This window comes from Dryobates pubescens, chromosome 4 (assembly GCF_014839835.1).
Source record: "Dryobates pubescens isolate bDryPub1 chromosome 4, bDryPub1.pri, whole genome shotgun sequence".
Classification (NCBI taxonomy): domain Eukaryota; kingdom Metazoa; phylum Chordata; class Aves; order Piciformes; family Picidae; genus Dryobates; species Dryobates pubescens.
Window position 1 is genome coordinate 4274722 of NC_071615.1, and position 15858 is coordinate 4290579.

A 15858-nucleotide genomic window follows, 5' to 3' on the forward strand; every position below is an offset into this window, starting at 1 on the left:
ACTAGCATGTGCTGGCAAACCATACCTATGAAAGCTTGTACCCTCCACAAGGCTGAATGTGAAGGAGAGACTCTGTTGCTGTTCCTTTGGAGAAACGTGAAAATAAACTTGTGTGCAATCAGCTCTGTTTGTCCTAGCTGCCTGGGAAGTGGCTGAGAGGTGTGCTGTGTTGAATAGCACAAGCCACCAGGAGAAATGCCAAGAAGAAGTCTTGTAGGCATTCTTCTTAGAAGAGCCGACAGTGTGGTGTAGGTATGGGTTGAAACTTGTCTTCTGTGCTGTTTTTGAAAGGGTAAATGAGGGTGTAGAGGCACGTGGGCACTTCAGCAGGAGTACTGGAAGAATGGCTGCATTGTGCATGTTCTTTAACCTTCTATGAAAGCTCTTCTTTAAAGGAAACTAAATGCAACTGCACACCTTACAGCTGTGTCAAGCACTGTATCCAGGTTACCCCAGAGTAGAGCCCCAGACCTCCTTAGCTCTGAATTGTGCTCAGATTTTAATCAGAATTACTTTGTGTAAGACTCTAAGTATGGATAATGTAGTTTGGTTTCATATCCGTGTGACCAACAAGCATCTGCTGATACAGCTTCATCTGCTGGCCAGGCCACATGTTGGAAGCTGTGTATTTGCACAGCATCTTCCCAGCAGAGGATGCACTGGAGGACTTGGTTGAGGCACTACTGTCAAAAGCATGTGGAGCAAAGCATTTGTACGTGTCTGATGCAGTGACTGAAGATCTGGTGCGTGCTGGCAGAGCTGTGCTGGTTGAGAGGTGTGCAGTGGAGTCTCAGCTCTCTACTTCCAGCTTTCAGTTGTACTTAGTATAGTCATTAAAATTGCACTTTAATAACAGAAGAAGAAACTGGCTCGAATTTTAATGGGAAAAGGTACAAAGGCACAAAAATCCAAAGTTAAGGAGAGACTATCAGCCCTAACTCTGACTACTCTGAGTCTTGATTTGCTCCTGGTGGTGGATTGCAGGTAGGTTTTGACTGTAAAATGCTCTCTGCTTGACTATTCAGATCTCGTGCTCCTGACTGCTTTGTTTTAGTGACACTGAAACAGCTCTGGGGGGGTTTCTTGGTGGAAAAGGAGTGAGGAGTGAATTCCTTTTGGTTTTTTCCCCCTCCATGATTGATGTGCTTTCTACATCCTTGAAATGCAGTTCAAGTGGCCCTTCTTGATTTTTTTTTTCCTTTTAATTACTGATATTTTTTTTTAATGCTGTATCTTGCATGCTATGTGCAGAACCTCTATGGCTTGTCCAGGAAGATGCCAAATAACCTTCCATGATCTGAGATTTTTATTGTATTTTATCTTTCCTGAATACTTCTTACAAAACCTTAGCTCCTGGAAGTTCTCTGCTCATACTCATCTCCTATCCCATGTCACTGTACAGAATACAGATGGAAAGTGAGCAATCAGATGCAATTTTTTTTCCCTTCTAAGACCCTCTTCTTGGCATGATGCTTGGCTGGTAATTTCAGCACTGCACTATCTGAAACGTGCCCTGCTTACTCTGTGAGAAAGTTCTTCAACTTCTAAGCCTCTCAGAGCCTGTTGGGTTAGTCTTGTGTTTTAATCATGCCCTAAACTCTCTGAGACAGTAACCACGTTTATTAAACTGCATAGAACATAGGCCTTAAACTAGCTCAGCTTGGTCTTTTCTACCTTTTTCCTTCTCACTGACAAAAGGCATGTCTTAAAGACAAAGAACTGATTGTACCCTTTGTCTTCTAAATATAGCTGCCTTTTCTGGGCCAGAGTTTTATATTAAGATCCATGTTCTTCAGAAAGTTTTCCAGTTATGGAAGACACTAAAAAAACGAGCGTGGAAATAAGCCACAGGTGTCTTCTTCTGGTGCCGATGGGGTCAGCTCTGCCAAAGGAGCTGTTTCTCTCCTCTATTGTGCAGAGGCTGAGCCCAGGTCAGCCTTTGAAGGAAAAAATGATGAAATGCTATTAATTCTCTGAAAACCCCCTTGGACAGTGAAGCTTTTGAGGTTCTAAAGATGCCTGATAATGTTCTTTCCCAGTAGGCAAGATAAATCATAGCTCCTGGTGTGGAGCTGCCTTTCGGTTGTCTCTCTGCCAGCTTAACCAGCTATTTTATGTGGTTCAGCTTTAAAAGTGATAAAAAGTTAGTATGCTGAAGAGCACTCTTGGGAAGTAAGATGTGGGTATTACAGAATTATTCAAGCTCCAGCTGGTATAAAAAGAGGAATAAAACGTCTGTCCTCGTTGCTTGGTTGTTAGTATCATGGAAGCAGAATCCCAGAAGCAGCAATGTGGTCATGATGAAAGCATTGAGCACATTGGCATAGAGGGGGCAAAGTCTTTTGTTCTTACTGCTGGGTATTGTTTGCATGCTTTTCAGCTCGTTATTCAAAGCTGAATGGCATGTGTTACCTCAGTAGCCTCTGGGAGCTGGTTTGGATTACCTTGCTTAGAATAAAAAACAGAAAGTAAGAAAAAACAACCCTGAAAATCAAAATAAACCCTCTCATCTCTCTGACTTTCTCTTCTCACCCCCAAGCTGGAGTCTTGTCTACTACTGTGCAGTATGCAGGTTGGATCCCAAGCCCCAGTGGACCGTTATCCATCTGAGAACAGTTAGCTAATATCATCTTGTTTGATGGCAGCCCGTTCCCAGCCTGGCAGGGTCTGTTCTTTCTTGGGCATGAATTGATCAAAGATTCATTCTTCTACACTTCTCTTTCAAACTGCCCATCTGTGATGCATACAGTCTTCTGATGTCCTCAGTGCTGTAAAATGCAGTGTAAAAATGCAGTGCACACTCATTTGCTTTTCAGCCTCCTTTTTCTGGCATGGTTGAAAGCCATAACACAACTAAGAGAGAGGGCAAAGGTGTGAGGTGGGTTTTTACATCTGCATCATTTCCATTTCCCTCTCTTCTCGCAAGCAAAGTGTGCCATATTTCAACTCAATGGCTGTTGGATTTCCTTCTCTGTAGAGAGCTTGAAGGAATTGTTAACCCATCTGCACCGAGCAGGCTGACAGAATGTTACTCAGAGTGGACTGCACAGTGACTTGTGAAACTTTCCTTGTCAGACTCAGCCGCCAGCTCCTTGATAAGGCTTGCTGTAAATCCAGACTGTTTGATGATGGGAGGTGGTCGTAATCTGTGGTTCCTTGTCTGCATTAGTCATTCTGACTTACTTTTCTGTTCTATTTGTTTTGTTTTCTTGTCTTGTCTTCTTCCAGTACACCTCCAGCATGAGAGCCAAATACCTCGCCACCAACCAACCTCGTCCAGATGCTGGCAGTGTGCATTAAAGTGAAACAAGCAAAAGCAAAAAAGCAAACAAACAAACAAAACCCCACATGTGCAGTCAGACTAAACAATGTGCCAACTGCTGTGCCCCTGTGCTGTCCTCGTAGAACAATCCTGCTGTTCTGCCCAAAATCCTTCTGGTTCTCCAGTCCAGACCACCCCTCCAACATGGTACCTGCCCCCTGGAGTGGAAGCCCCTTTTGAATTTAAGCCTCCACCTTGATGTGCAAGAGAGAGCAAGCACATGCAGGCAAGAAATTGGGTCCAGCTGCCTGGGGGCCAGCTTATTAGAGTAGCCTGTCAGAAAAAAAGTGGTGAATATCTTCTGCCCCCCTTTTTCCCCCTTCCGTTCCCCAGAGGAACTGGGTGAAAGATGGTGGTAGATCTTCTTCACTTCTGCAGTGGGATCAGCAGCCTGTCAAACCCTGAAGAAGCACAGGCTGGTGCCCACGACTAGTGTACAGCAAGGGGATGCTGAGGCAATGCACATCATGGCATTTTGGTGGGAGCCCTCTGGTTTGGTGCTCTGTGTGAGGGAGGAGGGAAACTCCTTCCTCATGGTGTCACTGCATATCCACTGTCATTTGGGAGCCAGGGGCTCTTCTAGAGCAAACCATTCCACTACCCTGGTTAACTTCTGGTTTAGTTTTTTTGGTTGTTTGTGGGTTTTTTAAAATCCATTAAGAAAATGCCTTTTTCTTTCCCACTATATCTCACATGTGAAATCTTGAGGAGGAGCAGAAGGAGCCCAGCACCAGTCAACTACCCTGACCCCTCTGCTCCATCAGGGAAGCCCAGGTACTTGCAGATGGCATTCTGGGTGCTGCCTTTATGAGGCTGACACACAGATCAAACAGGAGCCAGCCACTCACTTGGTGCCAAATTTGTCCAGGAAAAGACCTGCAAGGTTTGATGGGATCATTTTTGCACTAAAGAGTTCCAGCTCTCTGATGCTCGGTCCTGTGGGACAGAGAAGCTGGAAGCACCAATGGATTTCTAGCGAATGTGAGGTCTCCCTGCAGGAGTGACCTCTGAACTCTGCTGGACTTTTTTCTTTAAAAATAAGTAAGAAAAATCATGGTTTACAGCACAGGGTTGCTGAACTGGCATTGATGGAGGCTTCTGGAGCCTCAGTTCTAACAAACTCACAAGTCTGTCAGTTTATCTACTGCATTCCAGAGTCAGAAACCCAAATGACACCTGAAGAACATGGTGACTGGCAGAACAAGTGTTTGTTTCATTCTGTTTTACTTTGTTTTGTTTCCCAAGGCACATTGCTAACCACTATCTGACCATATTAGGGCACATGTAAGGCATTTTTCTAGACACGAGGCTGAACAAGGCTTGCAAAGAGGCAGCTGGATGCCTGCAGAGGGCAACATCCTCCATTGGTGCTGTACTTTCCACTGAAGAGCAGTGCTCCTGTGGGCACTGACAGCTTCCTCCTGGAAGAAGAGACTTGCCTCTTGAGAGGTACTGTCTAGTACTGCCCTTTCAGTAGGGTAACAATGATGTTCCTTTTTGTCTTTTTACCTCTGAGCAAGGGCATCTCAGTGTGGCTGCTGAGTATTATCTTAAATAGCCGGCAGAGGAAGTCAGGTGGGCAACGTCTCTCAAACTGGAGTTGAGCCACTGGCAGAGGCAGTTTGTCTTCACCTCAGTGATGTTCAGACTTGGTGTCTGTTTACCCCACGTTTGCTGGTATGGGGCACAGAATCTACCAACCTGCCTTTACTCTAGCCAGTTGCCTTTTTGCAGTGAGGTAGGAATTGCTCTTAGCTAACTAGGAGCTGTGAAAGGGTACCAGCTCTGTGGAAGAGCAAGTTCTGAGACTCCTCTTAAGATAGAAACCACTACTAGATTGCAAAAGCTGTAGGCCAGCAGTTACCATTCAAATGAGTGAGGTAGACAGGGAGGAGGCACCACCATGCAGACAGGAAAGGAAGGTTTTGGAGAAAACTTGACACTTCACCCCAACTCTGGAAGCAGGATTTTCTTGCTCAGGACTGAGTATGCCCTTTCAGACGTGTTTGATGGGCTTCACACTGAAACATACCTCTGTGTTGTCAAATAACAGGGGAAGGGAAATGTAGTCACAGGTGTCGTGGAGTGACAACTGTGGTTCATGAGCACCAAGTTTTCTACCCTGTCTTAAAGCCTACCTGGAGACCTGGGTGTGCAAGCTTGAGACATGGTTAGCTTGCAGGGCCTGAAGCATGCAGCTATGGGGAGCTGAACCTTCCCCTTGCTTTGAAGAAAGAAGCAAGAGCCATATAATCCTTGTCAGACTGAGTTGCTCTGCCGTAACCTCTCCTTGCAAGGATGTGCTCGGATTGCTACTTACACTAAATTGTGGGGGACCTGCTCTAAGCTCTGTGGCCCAGTGTGGATTGAGGGCAAGTGCTTTGAAGGCTGGAGGGTGTGGGGAACCCAAGTGCTTTGTGTAGTGACTTCTGTGTATACAGAATGCTTCGTGAACGTGTGTGTGACTGCACCTTGGGTTGGATCTAGATTGTCACAGTGGTATTGCCTGTGCCAGCAGGCCTGACAGGGGAGCCAGCCTATGCCTTTTTGTTTGCAGCATCTGATGGAGCAGCCACCTTGACCTGCTTCCTTCCAAGGCTTGGTGTAGCCATTTTTAACACTCAGAACAACCTCTAACAATGTTTGGGGCTCGCAGCAAGGCACAGATGTGGAGATATGTGCTCTGTGACTTCAACATATAACTGGAAAGAATGTTACAGAGATAACCTTTCGCTCTCTGGAGGCCAGCATAACATGACTGCAGTGTGAGCTGTGTACCTTTGTCCAGCCAGCACTTCCTTTACTTGACATGGATATTGCACTTTTGTAAAGCATCCTGGAACTCTGCTGCCCCGCTGCATGCTGTGCAGAGCGCTGGATAGGAAACACAGACAAATGGGTTTCTTTTGGTTTCTTCTTATTCCTACCTTTTTTGTTTGTTTGTTTTTCCTTTTCTTTTTTTACTGGAACCTTGAGCAACAGTGTGGCATTTTCTGCAGGCTGGTCTGAACAGATCTGCTGAAGAACAGATGGCCTTTGCCTATTCTTATGGCTGCGACATAATCAGTCTCATCCATATGGTCACATTTTGTCTGAGGAGTGGACTTTCCAAAGCCAAGATCTCCCAGGCTCTGTGCCTCCCTCTTGGGTGAACAGCAGGTGCTATCTGGCGAAGACTCATCTGTTCTGGATGGCATTCGTGGTCGAGGGAGCCCAAACTCCTCACGCTGTAGGAGAGAAGGCTGTAGAGACTTCTCTCTCGTCCATCGTGTGTCTCTGTTTTTAACGTGACAAAATGCCAAGGCCATATCACTTGGTGTGTCCCAGCTGACCTTATTGGAACATTACTCATGTTACTGGTTGCTAGCAAAAGGGTCCAGAATTCAGGGGAGATGAGATTGGCCTCCGGACACCTCGCTGACTGCAAATTCAAGGCAGCTTGTCCAGCTGAAGGTGACTGCATCAGTGAAGACACTTCATGTTACTTTTTCAGAAGCACAAATGTGGGCATTGGCTTGTCTGGTTGGCTTGGTTTATTTCCACTGCATCATCATGGGTGAATGACACTTTCTTTTGGAACTGAGAACTCTTCCAAGCACACAAACATCTCCACAATGTGAAATGTAAATAGCATGTTGGACTCTTGTGTCCAGTGTTCAAGACTGCATTGTAATTGTAAAGGAAATCGAATCAAGACTTGGCTGTGAATTTCTTGTGCTGTCTTGGGAATATAACTGTAGTGTTTGTATCCTGTATGTACTATTAAACTGAGTTCATTTTATGTGCTGATAAAAGGGTTCAAGCTAAGATTTTTAGCGTGCATCCATGTATCCAGCTGTGAAGGATGGAGTGCTCCCTTCCCCTCCTGTCCTTTTTAAGTTTTCTCCATTTGGTAGGTGTTCATTTTCCGTGTACAGTCATCTCAGCCAAGATGCAAGGAGTGTGTTGAGGGGGACACGGTGCATGGGGCTTTTAAGTGCTCCTAAGTTAGGATTTCCATAGCAGTTCCCTGAAAATACCTGGAAAGTCTGGCCCTGCTGAGAGAGGGGGCCATTCAGCCATTGCTCACAAGAACTCTGGGTGCTGCAGGGGGATAGCAGACAGGACTGGGTGGATACCCTTAAGAGCAAGGTACAGGTACCTCTGTGGATAAACCCATGCTTCACTTCTGGTCCCGCCTTCTCTCCTAGCAGCAACTGAAATTCCACACTGAGCCCTTTGAAGGAGAGAGAAGTGTCTTGGCTTGTTGGTTCCAGCCACCCCACCCCATTCAGGAGTGGATGAGGTGGGTGAGCTTTCCTTTAGCTAGGGAGAGGAGCTGTCTTTGAAGTACTTCCTACCTGGGGACCAAGGAGAAGCTAGGGTCTTCCCCAGCTCAACAAGTCTGTTGGTGTAACTCAGTGAACATCTCTGGGTGGGAGGGGAAAAACCCTCAAGGGAGATACTAGGGAATAGATCTGCTGCCTTGAGAGAAGAGACCTGACAGGAATGAATGTGCTTTTAACCAGGTGACTTCTTTCATCGCAGCCTACACCCCCTTCTCTAGAAGTTATTTGTATGCATGCTATGGATGGCTTCCCTAGTCATTCTAGGAGGCCCAGCAGAAGTGTGGGATGTTTTGGTAGCAGTTCCTAGGTGGCTATCAAGTGGTCTGTGCTTTTTAGGGGGAATGGGATGGCCTGCCCAGCCGTGATGGTGAGCGTGTTGCCCAGCTGGGAGAGAGAAATGGGTTGGTTGCTGGTGGCCTGGAGCTCCCGGGTGCTCACCCAGCCCCTCTGGCTGCATGCATGAACTAAGTGGAACATAAATTGTTGTACAACCAGAAAGTTCAAAAAAATTCCTTACCTAAAGAGGATAACTGTAGCATGAAGCTCTTAGGTGCTCTGCATATTTAATACCACATTGCTCCTCACTATGCAATTCCCAACTCCTTCCTTCCTGTTCCTCCTCTAATTTCACATCAAGGCTTCTCCAGCGGCCTCTGTGCAGGAGGCCACTGCAGTCCCAAAAACAAAAACAAAGGAAAAGGTTCATTCCTTCCATTGTCCTCTGCACTGGGTCCAGCTGCCCAAGCCATCATCGTGTGCCTCAGGTCCCTTGTCAATGGGAGGCCCCCATGAGTTTCACTCACATCATCCAGAGGGAAGTTTTCTTTTCTTGGACACTGTGCACAGAAACCTAATGGTGACCATGTACCTGGCCTTTTGGTAACTTTTCTGTTCTCTCTTTCTTAACCATAATGGTTGTATATCATACCACTTTATATACATATATAATATATAAATATATATAATTTTTTTCCCCCCTCCCTTTCTTTTGATTTCTTTTATTTTTTACAACTTTGGACCTGCTCTTAGTTTCTTTCAAGTGTTCCTGCACTTAACCCAAACTGTTTTTAAATTGTGAGGATTCAAGAGGATTGAGCCCATATTCTATTTTCTTTTGTTTTGTATCTTTCCTTTTAATTCTGTAGTTCTCTTGATTGTAATGTAGCTATTTTTTACTGTAACTTTTTGGTTTGCAAATACTAAACAACAAACAAACAACAACAAAAAAAAAAACCTAAATGTAATTTCTGTGGTTTCTATTCAGCTTGGGTTTCATGTTTTAAAAAAAAAAATAAAACAATTTAAAACCACTGCTCCTCTTTGTGGATTCTTATTTTTCCTCTCTCACTCTCTTGCCTTTTCTTTCCCCTTGTTCATAAACCTCCCTGAAATTTTGTTACCTTTCACACGTCGTGGTAGATCCATGAAGTGAGGGTGGGTAATGGTGCCATGAAGCCTAATAGCTAGTAGGGGGTGGAAGGACACTGAGACTCTTGAACGTGTCCAGAGAAGGGCAATGAGGCTGGGGAGAGGCCTTGCGCACAAGCCCTATGAGGAGAGGCTGAGGGAGCTGGGATTGTTTAGCCTGGAGAAGAGGAGACTCAGGGGAGACCTTATTGCTGTCTACAACTACCTGAAGGGAGGTTGTAGCCAGGAGGGGGCTGGTCTCTTCTCCCAGGCAATCAGCACCAGAACAAGAGGACACAGTCTCAAGCTGTGCCAGGGGAAGTTTAGGCTGGAGGTGAGGAGAAAGTTCTTCCCAGAAAGAGTAATTTGCCATTGGAATGTGCTGCCCAGGGAGGTGGTGGAGTCACCGTCCCTGGAGGTGTTCAAGAGGGGACTGGATGTGGCACTTGGAGCCATGGTTTAGTAGTCATGAGGTGTTGGGTGACAGGTTGGACTTGATGATCCTTGAGGTCTTTTCCAACCTTATTGATTCTATGATTCTGTGACTTGAAACAAGAGTGCCAGTAATCAAATGGTTAATGTCCCTCCTGCTCTGTGAGGTAAGTGTTGCACAGGTATTGCCAGAGCTGCTTTCTTCCTTTGCTTATAGGTCTCAACCTGATCTGCTTGTTGTTAGAAATCATAGCATCATAGAATCAAAGATCATCATGACTACTAAACCATGGCACCAAGTGCCACGTCCAGTCCCCTCTTGAACACCTCCAGGGACGGTGACTCCACCACCTCCCTGGGCAGCACATTCCAACAGCTAACAACTCTCTCTGTGAAGAACTTTCTCCTCACCTCCAGACTAAAATCACTGACTCTAGGATTTCTAATCCAGTTTGAAGACTGGACTGTTGAAATTGATCTGGACAGCTTCAAAAGAACCTCTGAAGAGAAATGATCAATGTGGGAAAATGTCCAAAGTGGATGTTTCCTCCAGGGAATGCTGCACCAGTCCTGCTTTGGAAACAAGGTGGCTTCTAACCTCTGCTGAGGAGGGGTGAGGTTTGGCATGGGGAGCCTGGATGGGGGCACAGGGCCAGGCTCATCTCTGCTGTGAGGGGTCCTCATGCCAGGGGCCTCCAGGAGCTGCAGGCACTGTGGCAGAAGATGCTGAAGCAGCTGGGGAATGTGGGTATCAGGCTGTGGAGCTGTTTACCCTGCACACAGTGTGTGTGATACCCTTCCTGAGCTGCCTCTGCTGCTTTGTTTCTGCTGCACTGGAGCATCAGTGAATACAACTGGTTTATTTTCCACAGCCAAAGTACAATGAGTGTGGAAAAATGGTATGGGGGGCAGGGCTACACCACCAGCTCAGCCCTGTAAGGATGTCCCTCTTCACAGGATGCTGCAATGTCTCTACCTGCCTTTGGTAGCATCAGGAGCTAAGGGAGCTCAGCGTGGGCTCATCTTTCTTGGCTCTGCCCCAGGCTATCGTGGGCTCCTTTTAGGTTCTTCCTTTGTACTGCTCTCTGATCATGGGCCCACTCATGCTGCATCTCTGTCAGGGAGTGAACTCAACCCTTCACCTTCCTGTAATTCCCTTGATCTTTTTTCTGCCTGATCCTCCCAGTCAAAGGGAGGGATTGAGCTCCTGCCTCTATCCTGCACTATTCTTGCCCCAACCTCAGCCCATCCCATGCCAGCTGTGGGTCTTTGGGAAACTCCCCACCACCAAACTGCAGTAAAACCAAACAGCATCTCCTGATTCCAGATGCCCCTGTGCCCCTAGGACAGGGTTGGAGGGACAGAATCAGCCTCTGATGCAGGAACATGGGTCTTTTGGAAAAGAGCAAACAACTGTGAGGTGGGGAGGGTCATGGAAAGGCCCTTGGGCAGCGTCTGGTGAAAGCAGATAGCTCCAGCAGCACTGCTTGCTCTTCATTTGACTGCAGGTTAAAGCAGAAAGCTCCCAAACTCCCCAGTGATACTGAAAGACCAAGCTGATGGTCCTGGATGTCACCACTAAGTGGCAGAGCCAGTTTGGAGGGAACTGCATCCTCCAGCCCTGTGACAGTTGGGTTCTCAGGCACCCTCCTCCTCAGCGCTGCTGGTCCAAGCCAGGATCTAACTTAGCCTTTATCACTGCTTTGTTTTTTTTAAGCTCTACAGGTGTTTGTATGGCTGAAGCCCACACCCATGCTCTGAAATCCTGCCCCTCAGTGCAGAACCACAGAGCACCTCATGCTGTGCCTCTCACCCTCGTGGCTCTCAGCAGACTTTGGTCTTCCTCCCTTCACTAATAACTGACAGATTTGCCTCCCTCCTTTTCTTTTTTTCCACCTAAAGGGGGGAGAAGGCACATTTTCCAGCTTCAGCCCCAGCCTGAGAGGATTAAATCTGTTCTGTATTGCAAAGGGCTTGGAGTAAAGGGAATCTGATGGCATGAAGGAAAATAAAGCCCCCATCAGAGTCAGCATGTAAATATTTTACCAGGTTTATGAACTCCCACCAGGGGTGGGAACATGTGAAGGCCACCTGCCCAGTGACCTTTCCCAGTGCCTTCCAGCCAGCCAACCCCAGCAGTTTCACTCACCCTGCTGCACTGCTCCCTGGCCCAACAGGAGCAGGGCAGGGCTCTCCTGAGCAATGCAGAGCTGGCAGAAAGCAAGAGGGGAGGGGGCAGTATGTGTGTGAATAAACCTTGCCTTCTGATCAGCCTTCAGTAGTGGGCTGTTAGACTTCTCCCCTTGGAGATAAGGTAGGAGGGGTGCCCTGGGGTGATGCTTTCAACTGTGTTTGTTCCTGTGGTGTACTGAGCTGTGCTAACGGAGGGCTGCCTCTGGGAGCTGTCAGTGGCTTGGTGGCTGGAAAACCAGCAGATAGAGATGGTGCCTGTTGCATGCTCACTGGTATGCAGTTACTGACTGCATGCCCCACCTCCTGTCACTTCTCAGGGTGGGAAATGGCCTGTGCTGCAGGTAGTGTTTTCTGCAGAACATGGCACTGTGCTTGCAGTGTCTGCTGCTGCTGGAGCCTGTATCTGCCCAGCTTCTTCCATCAGGTGTGCGTGAGAGCTGGATCCATGGTGCTCCTTCAGAAGGGTCCCATCAGGACTCTGCATCCCTGTGGCTCTATCTGGAAAGGCAGCAGGGAGCTGAAATGACATCTCATCATCCCTAACCCCTTCTGAAGCATCCTTGTCCCTGAGGAATGACTCCATCTCCCCAGACCACTCTACCAGACTGCCTCTACTTCCAGGAGATTGTGGCTTCTCCTAGCATGGTGGGGGAGACCAGGACAGAGAGCTTAGTGTCCACTGGCCTGTCAGCTTGAAGGAGAAGCCTGACTGAGGAGAGATTCTGAGCCGTCTGACCGCATGGGGATGCTGAAGTCCTGCTCTTGGCAGTTGGAAAGCTTTGCAGAAGGGGCAAGGGGAATGAGGCACCCTTCCAGCCCCAGGGCTCATCTGCACTCCTCCACATCCCATGTTTGCAGCCCAGCCTGGACCATCTTGGTAGATCACAACATCACAGTACAGAGGGATGTGATTGCCCAGTATAAATACCGGCAGCCTTCACCTACTCAGGTGGCCATGCAGGGAAGGAGAGTGACCTGGCTGTAGCCACCTCAGTCCTTGGTCCAGGCACTGTGATGAAGCAGCCAGTCACACTGCCATGTCCTTCTGCTGTTGCTTGGTGGAAAGGGGAGGAAAGAGGGGAAGAACTTTCCCATCTGTGGCCGATGTCTCTGTTGCTGCAGGGCAGTTTGACTTGGCTCTGCAGGCAGGAAGGTCTTTGCCTGGAGCAGGCAGAATTTCTCACCATGACCTCGGCAAAAATCACTACTCAGGGATTTTCAATCCCTCCCCATTCTGTGGAGGGGAGTGGGAGGAAGTGCAGCTCCCTTCTCACTGCGAGGTGTTGCAGATGCTGGTGCTGCAGCCCTTCTCCCACTCACTTCCTCTTCCCACCAGCTGAGCACCACAGTGCTTGCACCCTATAAATCACTCGCTCATTCATGATTGGTTCCAAATGCTGTGCTTCAGGGCCAGTGGATGGGCTGCTTGGGCAGGGAGCCAGCAAGGCCCCCACTTCCCAAGGGGGTTCATAACACAACAACCCATCCTGTGTACCCCTAAAGGGGGGGTGCTCCTTGGGCTGATGCAGACATGATCAGAACATCACTTGATACTGACTGCCGGGGTGCCATTGCTGCTCTCAGTCCCCTGTCCTCATCCTCAGCAGGAACAGGCACAATGCTGGCACCATCCTCCAGTGAAGCCACTCCAAGCTGGGGAGGCTGGAGGGGGGACACATCTACTGAGGAGGAGGAAGGAGAGGTTGGGAGAAGGGCCATACAGAAGTGCAGCTCATTCAACAGCACCATGGGACGTGTTTCAAGCTGCTTTTAAGATGCTCAGTTCATCTCCTGCTCCACTCTTAGCTTGCCAAGTGGCTACAGAAGCAGAGCTGGCCCTGCCAGGCAGCTGAGGTAGACCAGAAGGAGTGGGTGCTGGGAGCTCTGGGGTGGTTGGTGGAGAAGGAATTCAAGACTGGTTGTAAAAGTGAGGAAAAAAGAAAAGAGAGAGAAAGAGGAAGAGAAAGAAGAGAAGAGAAGAGAAGAGAAGAGAAGAGAAGAGAAGAGAAGAGAAGAGAAGAGAAGAGAAGAGAAGAGAAGAGAAGAGAAGAGAAGAGAAGAGAAGAGAAGAGAAGAGAAGAGAAGAGAAGAGAAGAGAAGAGAGGAGAGGAGAGGAGAGGAGAGGAGAGGAGAGGAGAAGAGAAGAGAAGAGAAGAGAAGAGAAGAGAAGAGAAGAGAAGAGAAGAGAAGAGAAGAGAAGAGAAGAGAAGAGAAGAGAAGAGAAGAGGAGAAGAGAAGAGAAGAGAAGAGAAGAGAAGAGAGGAGAGGAGAAGAGAAGAGAAGAGAAGAGAAGAGAAGAGGAGAAGATAAGAGAAGAGAAGAGAAGAGAAGAGAAGAGAAGAGAAGAGAAGAGAAGAGAAGAGAAGAGAAGAGAAGAGAAGAGAAGAGAAGAGAAGAGAAGAGAAGAGAAGAGAAGAGAAGAGAAGAGAAGAGAAGAGAAGAGAAGAGAAGAGAAGAGAAGAGAAGAGAAGAGGAGAGGAGAGGAGAAAGAGAGGAGAGGAGAACCTACAACTTTGGAGGGCTTAGGGCTATTTATTTTAACCATCTGCAGGTGATGCAGGAGTGGGAAATAGTAGAAAGGTGGAAAAAAAAAAAATAAAAGAGGATATGGGCAATGTCCAGGAGCTGCTGAGGGGTGAGGTGAGACAGGCACAAGACAAACCCTGCACACCTCAATGCCATGTGTTGGCCATGCTGTATCCATCACTCTCTGCCACAGGGCTTTGCAAGCCCTTGCTCCAGGACAGCTGATGCTAGTTGGGGGAGGGGAGGGGGAGAGGGATTTAGTGGCCTCCAGCTTCACAAAGGTGCTGGCGTGAAGCTCATGTCTCCACAGGGACCCAGTGCTCTTCTGTCTCAGCAGTGAGACAGGCAACTGTCAGAGCTGCAGTTGGAGCCTTGTATGCAGTGCTCAGGCTGTGATTTGGCCACTTTTATGTTTGCTTCCCACAAATATCCAGTTTGCTGGCTCAGGGCTGCTGGAAGTGGTGCTTCACCCACGTTCTGTCGGTTCCCAACACCGCCTCCCACCCCAAGTCTCAGCTATTTCTCGCAGCCATCGGTGCCAGGAGCGGTGTTTGTCCCTTCGCCGCGCACACAGCTCCCCACTGAGAGGTCTCCACGCCACGAAGCTCCTGCGCTGCAGCCGGGCTGGGAACGCAGTGATTCACACAAAGCTCAGGATATGGAGTGACCCAAATGCAAATTAAAACAAAAAAAAACCCAAACCCCAAACAAACAAAAAGGGAAAAAAAAAAGAGGAGGTGGAACAGCAGCAAAAAGGATGAAACCAGCACTCTCCACCCTCAATGCTGCAACTACCCAGAGACAGGGAAAGCTTTTGGCTGGACACAGCACTGGAGCATCCCTTGGGGATGGTGGTGTTGGCACAATGCTGGAGCAGCCCTCGGGCACCGTGGTGTCGACAGCAGTGGTCCCTACAGAACAGTGGTGTCCCTGCTGAGCTGGGCTTGTCCCCACCCCACCATCACCCCCCAAAAGGTACAGGCACGGTGTCAGCTGCAGAGCTGGCGGGAGTAAACAGGACGTCCCACCACAGTGCAGATGAAAGCAGGCTGGCCCGAGGAGCCTGCCAAGTATGCGAGAGCAGCAGGGCTCTGCTTTTGTTTTCCTTTTGTTTATTAATGTGTGTATTTATTTACTTTTTGGCCCACAAGTAGGGAGGGAGGAGAGAGGGAGGCTGGGAGTCTGGTGTGGGATAAACTGGTGTGCTGCCTGCCTCTGCTCCTGAAGGCTCTGTGGAGTGGGCTGCTTTGTTCTTTCTTTGTGGCTGCTTTGATTTTTTCTAAATTTAGTTTTATTTTTCATTTTATTTCATTTTTTTATTCCACTAGCACCAAAGGTGTTGCACCATACCCAGCAACCCCTCCCTGGCCTTTACCCCAGACAAGGGGCTCCTGCTTCTTGCAGCAGCACCCCAGCCCCATTCCACAGCCCCCAGTGACTTGGGGGGCCCTTAACACAAGATTTGGGCTGGTTTAGGCTGTGAACAGGCTTCCTACACACAGCCCTGCCTTGAGAGAGATGGGTCCTGCCCCATCCCAGCTGATATCAAGTTACTGAACAGGAGAAAATAGCCTCAAATTGCACAAGGGAAGGTTTAGGTTGGATATTAGGAAGAATGGCAAGGCATTGGAAGAGGCTGCACAGGGTGGT

At 48.2% G+C, this 15858-nt stretch overlaps 1 protein-coding gene across 4 annotated transcripts in view; it reads left to right on the plus strand.

The window, feature by feature from the left end:
• The window catches only part of TTYH3 (tweety family member 3), a 174720-nt gene that overhangs the window by 77895 nt on the left and 80967 nt on the right, over positions 1–15858 (plus strand). For 3 of the 4 annotated variants that reach the window (XM_054180338.1, XM_054180339.1, XM_009897733.2), the window contains one exon: positions 3229–7363. Coding sequence is in view for 2 of the 4 variants with exons in the window: in XM_009897733.2 (XP_009896035.2) it covers positions 3229–3300 (72 nt within the window). In the remaining 2 variants the exon portion in view is untranslated. Of the gene's footprint in view, positions 1–3228; positions 7364–15858 lie in introns of those variants that run through there. The other variant, XR_008463189.1, reaches the window with a different exon arrangement.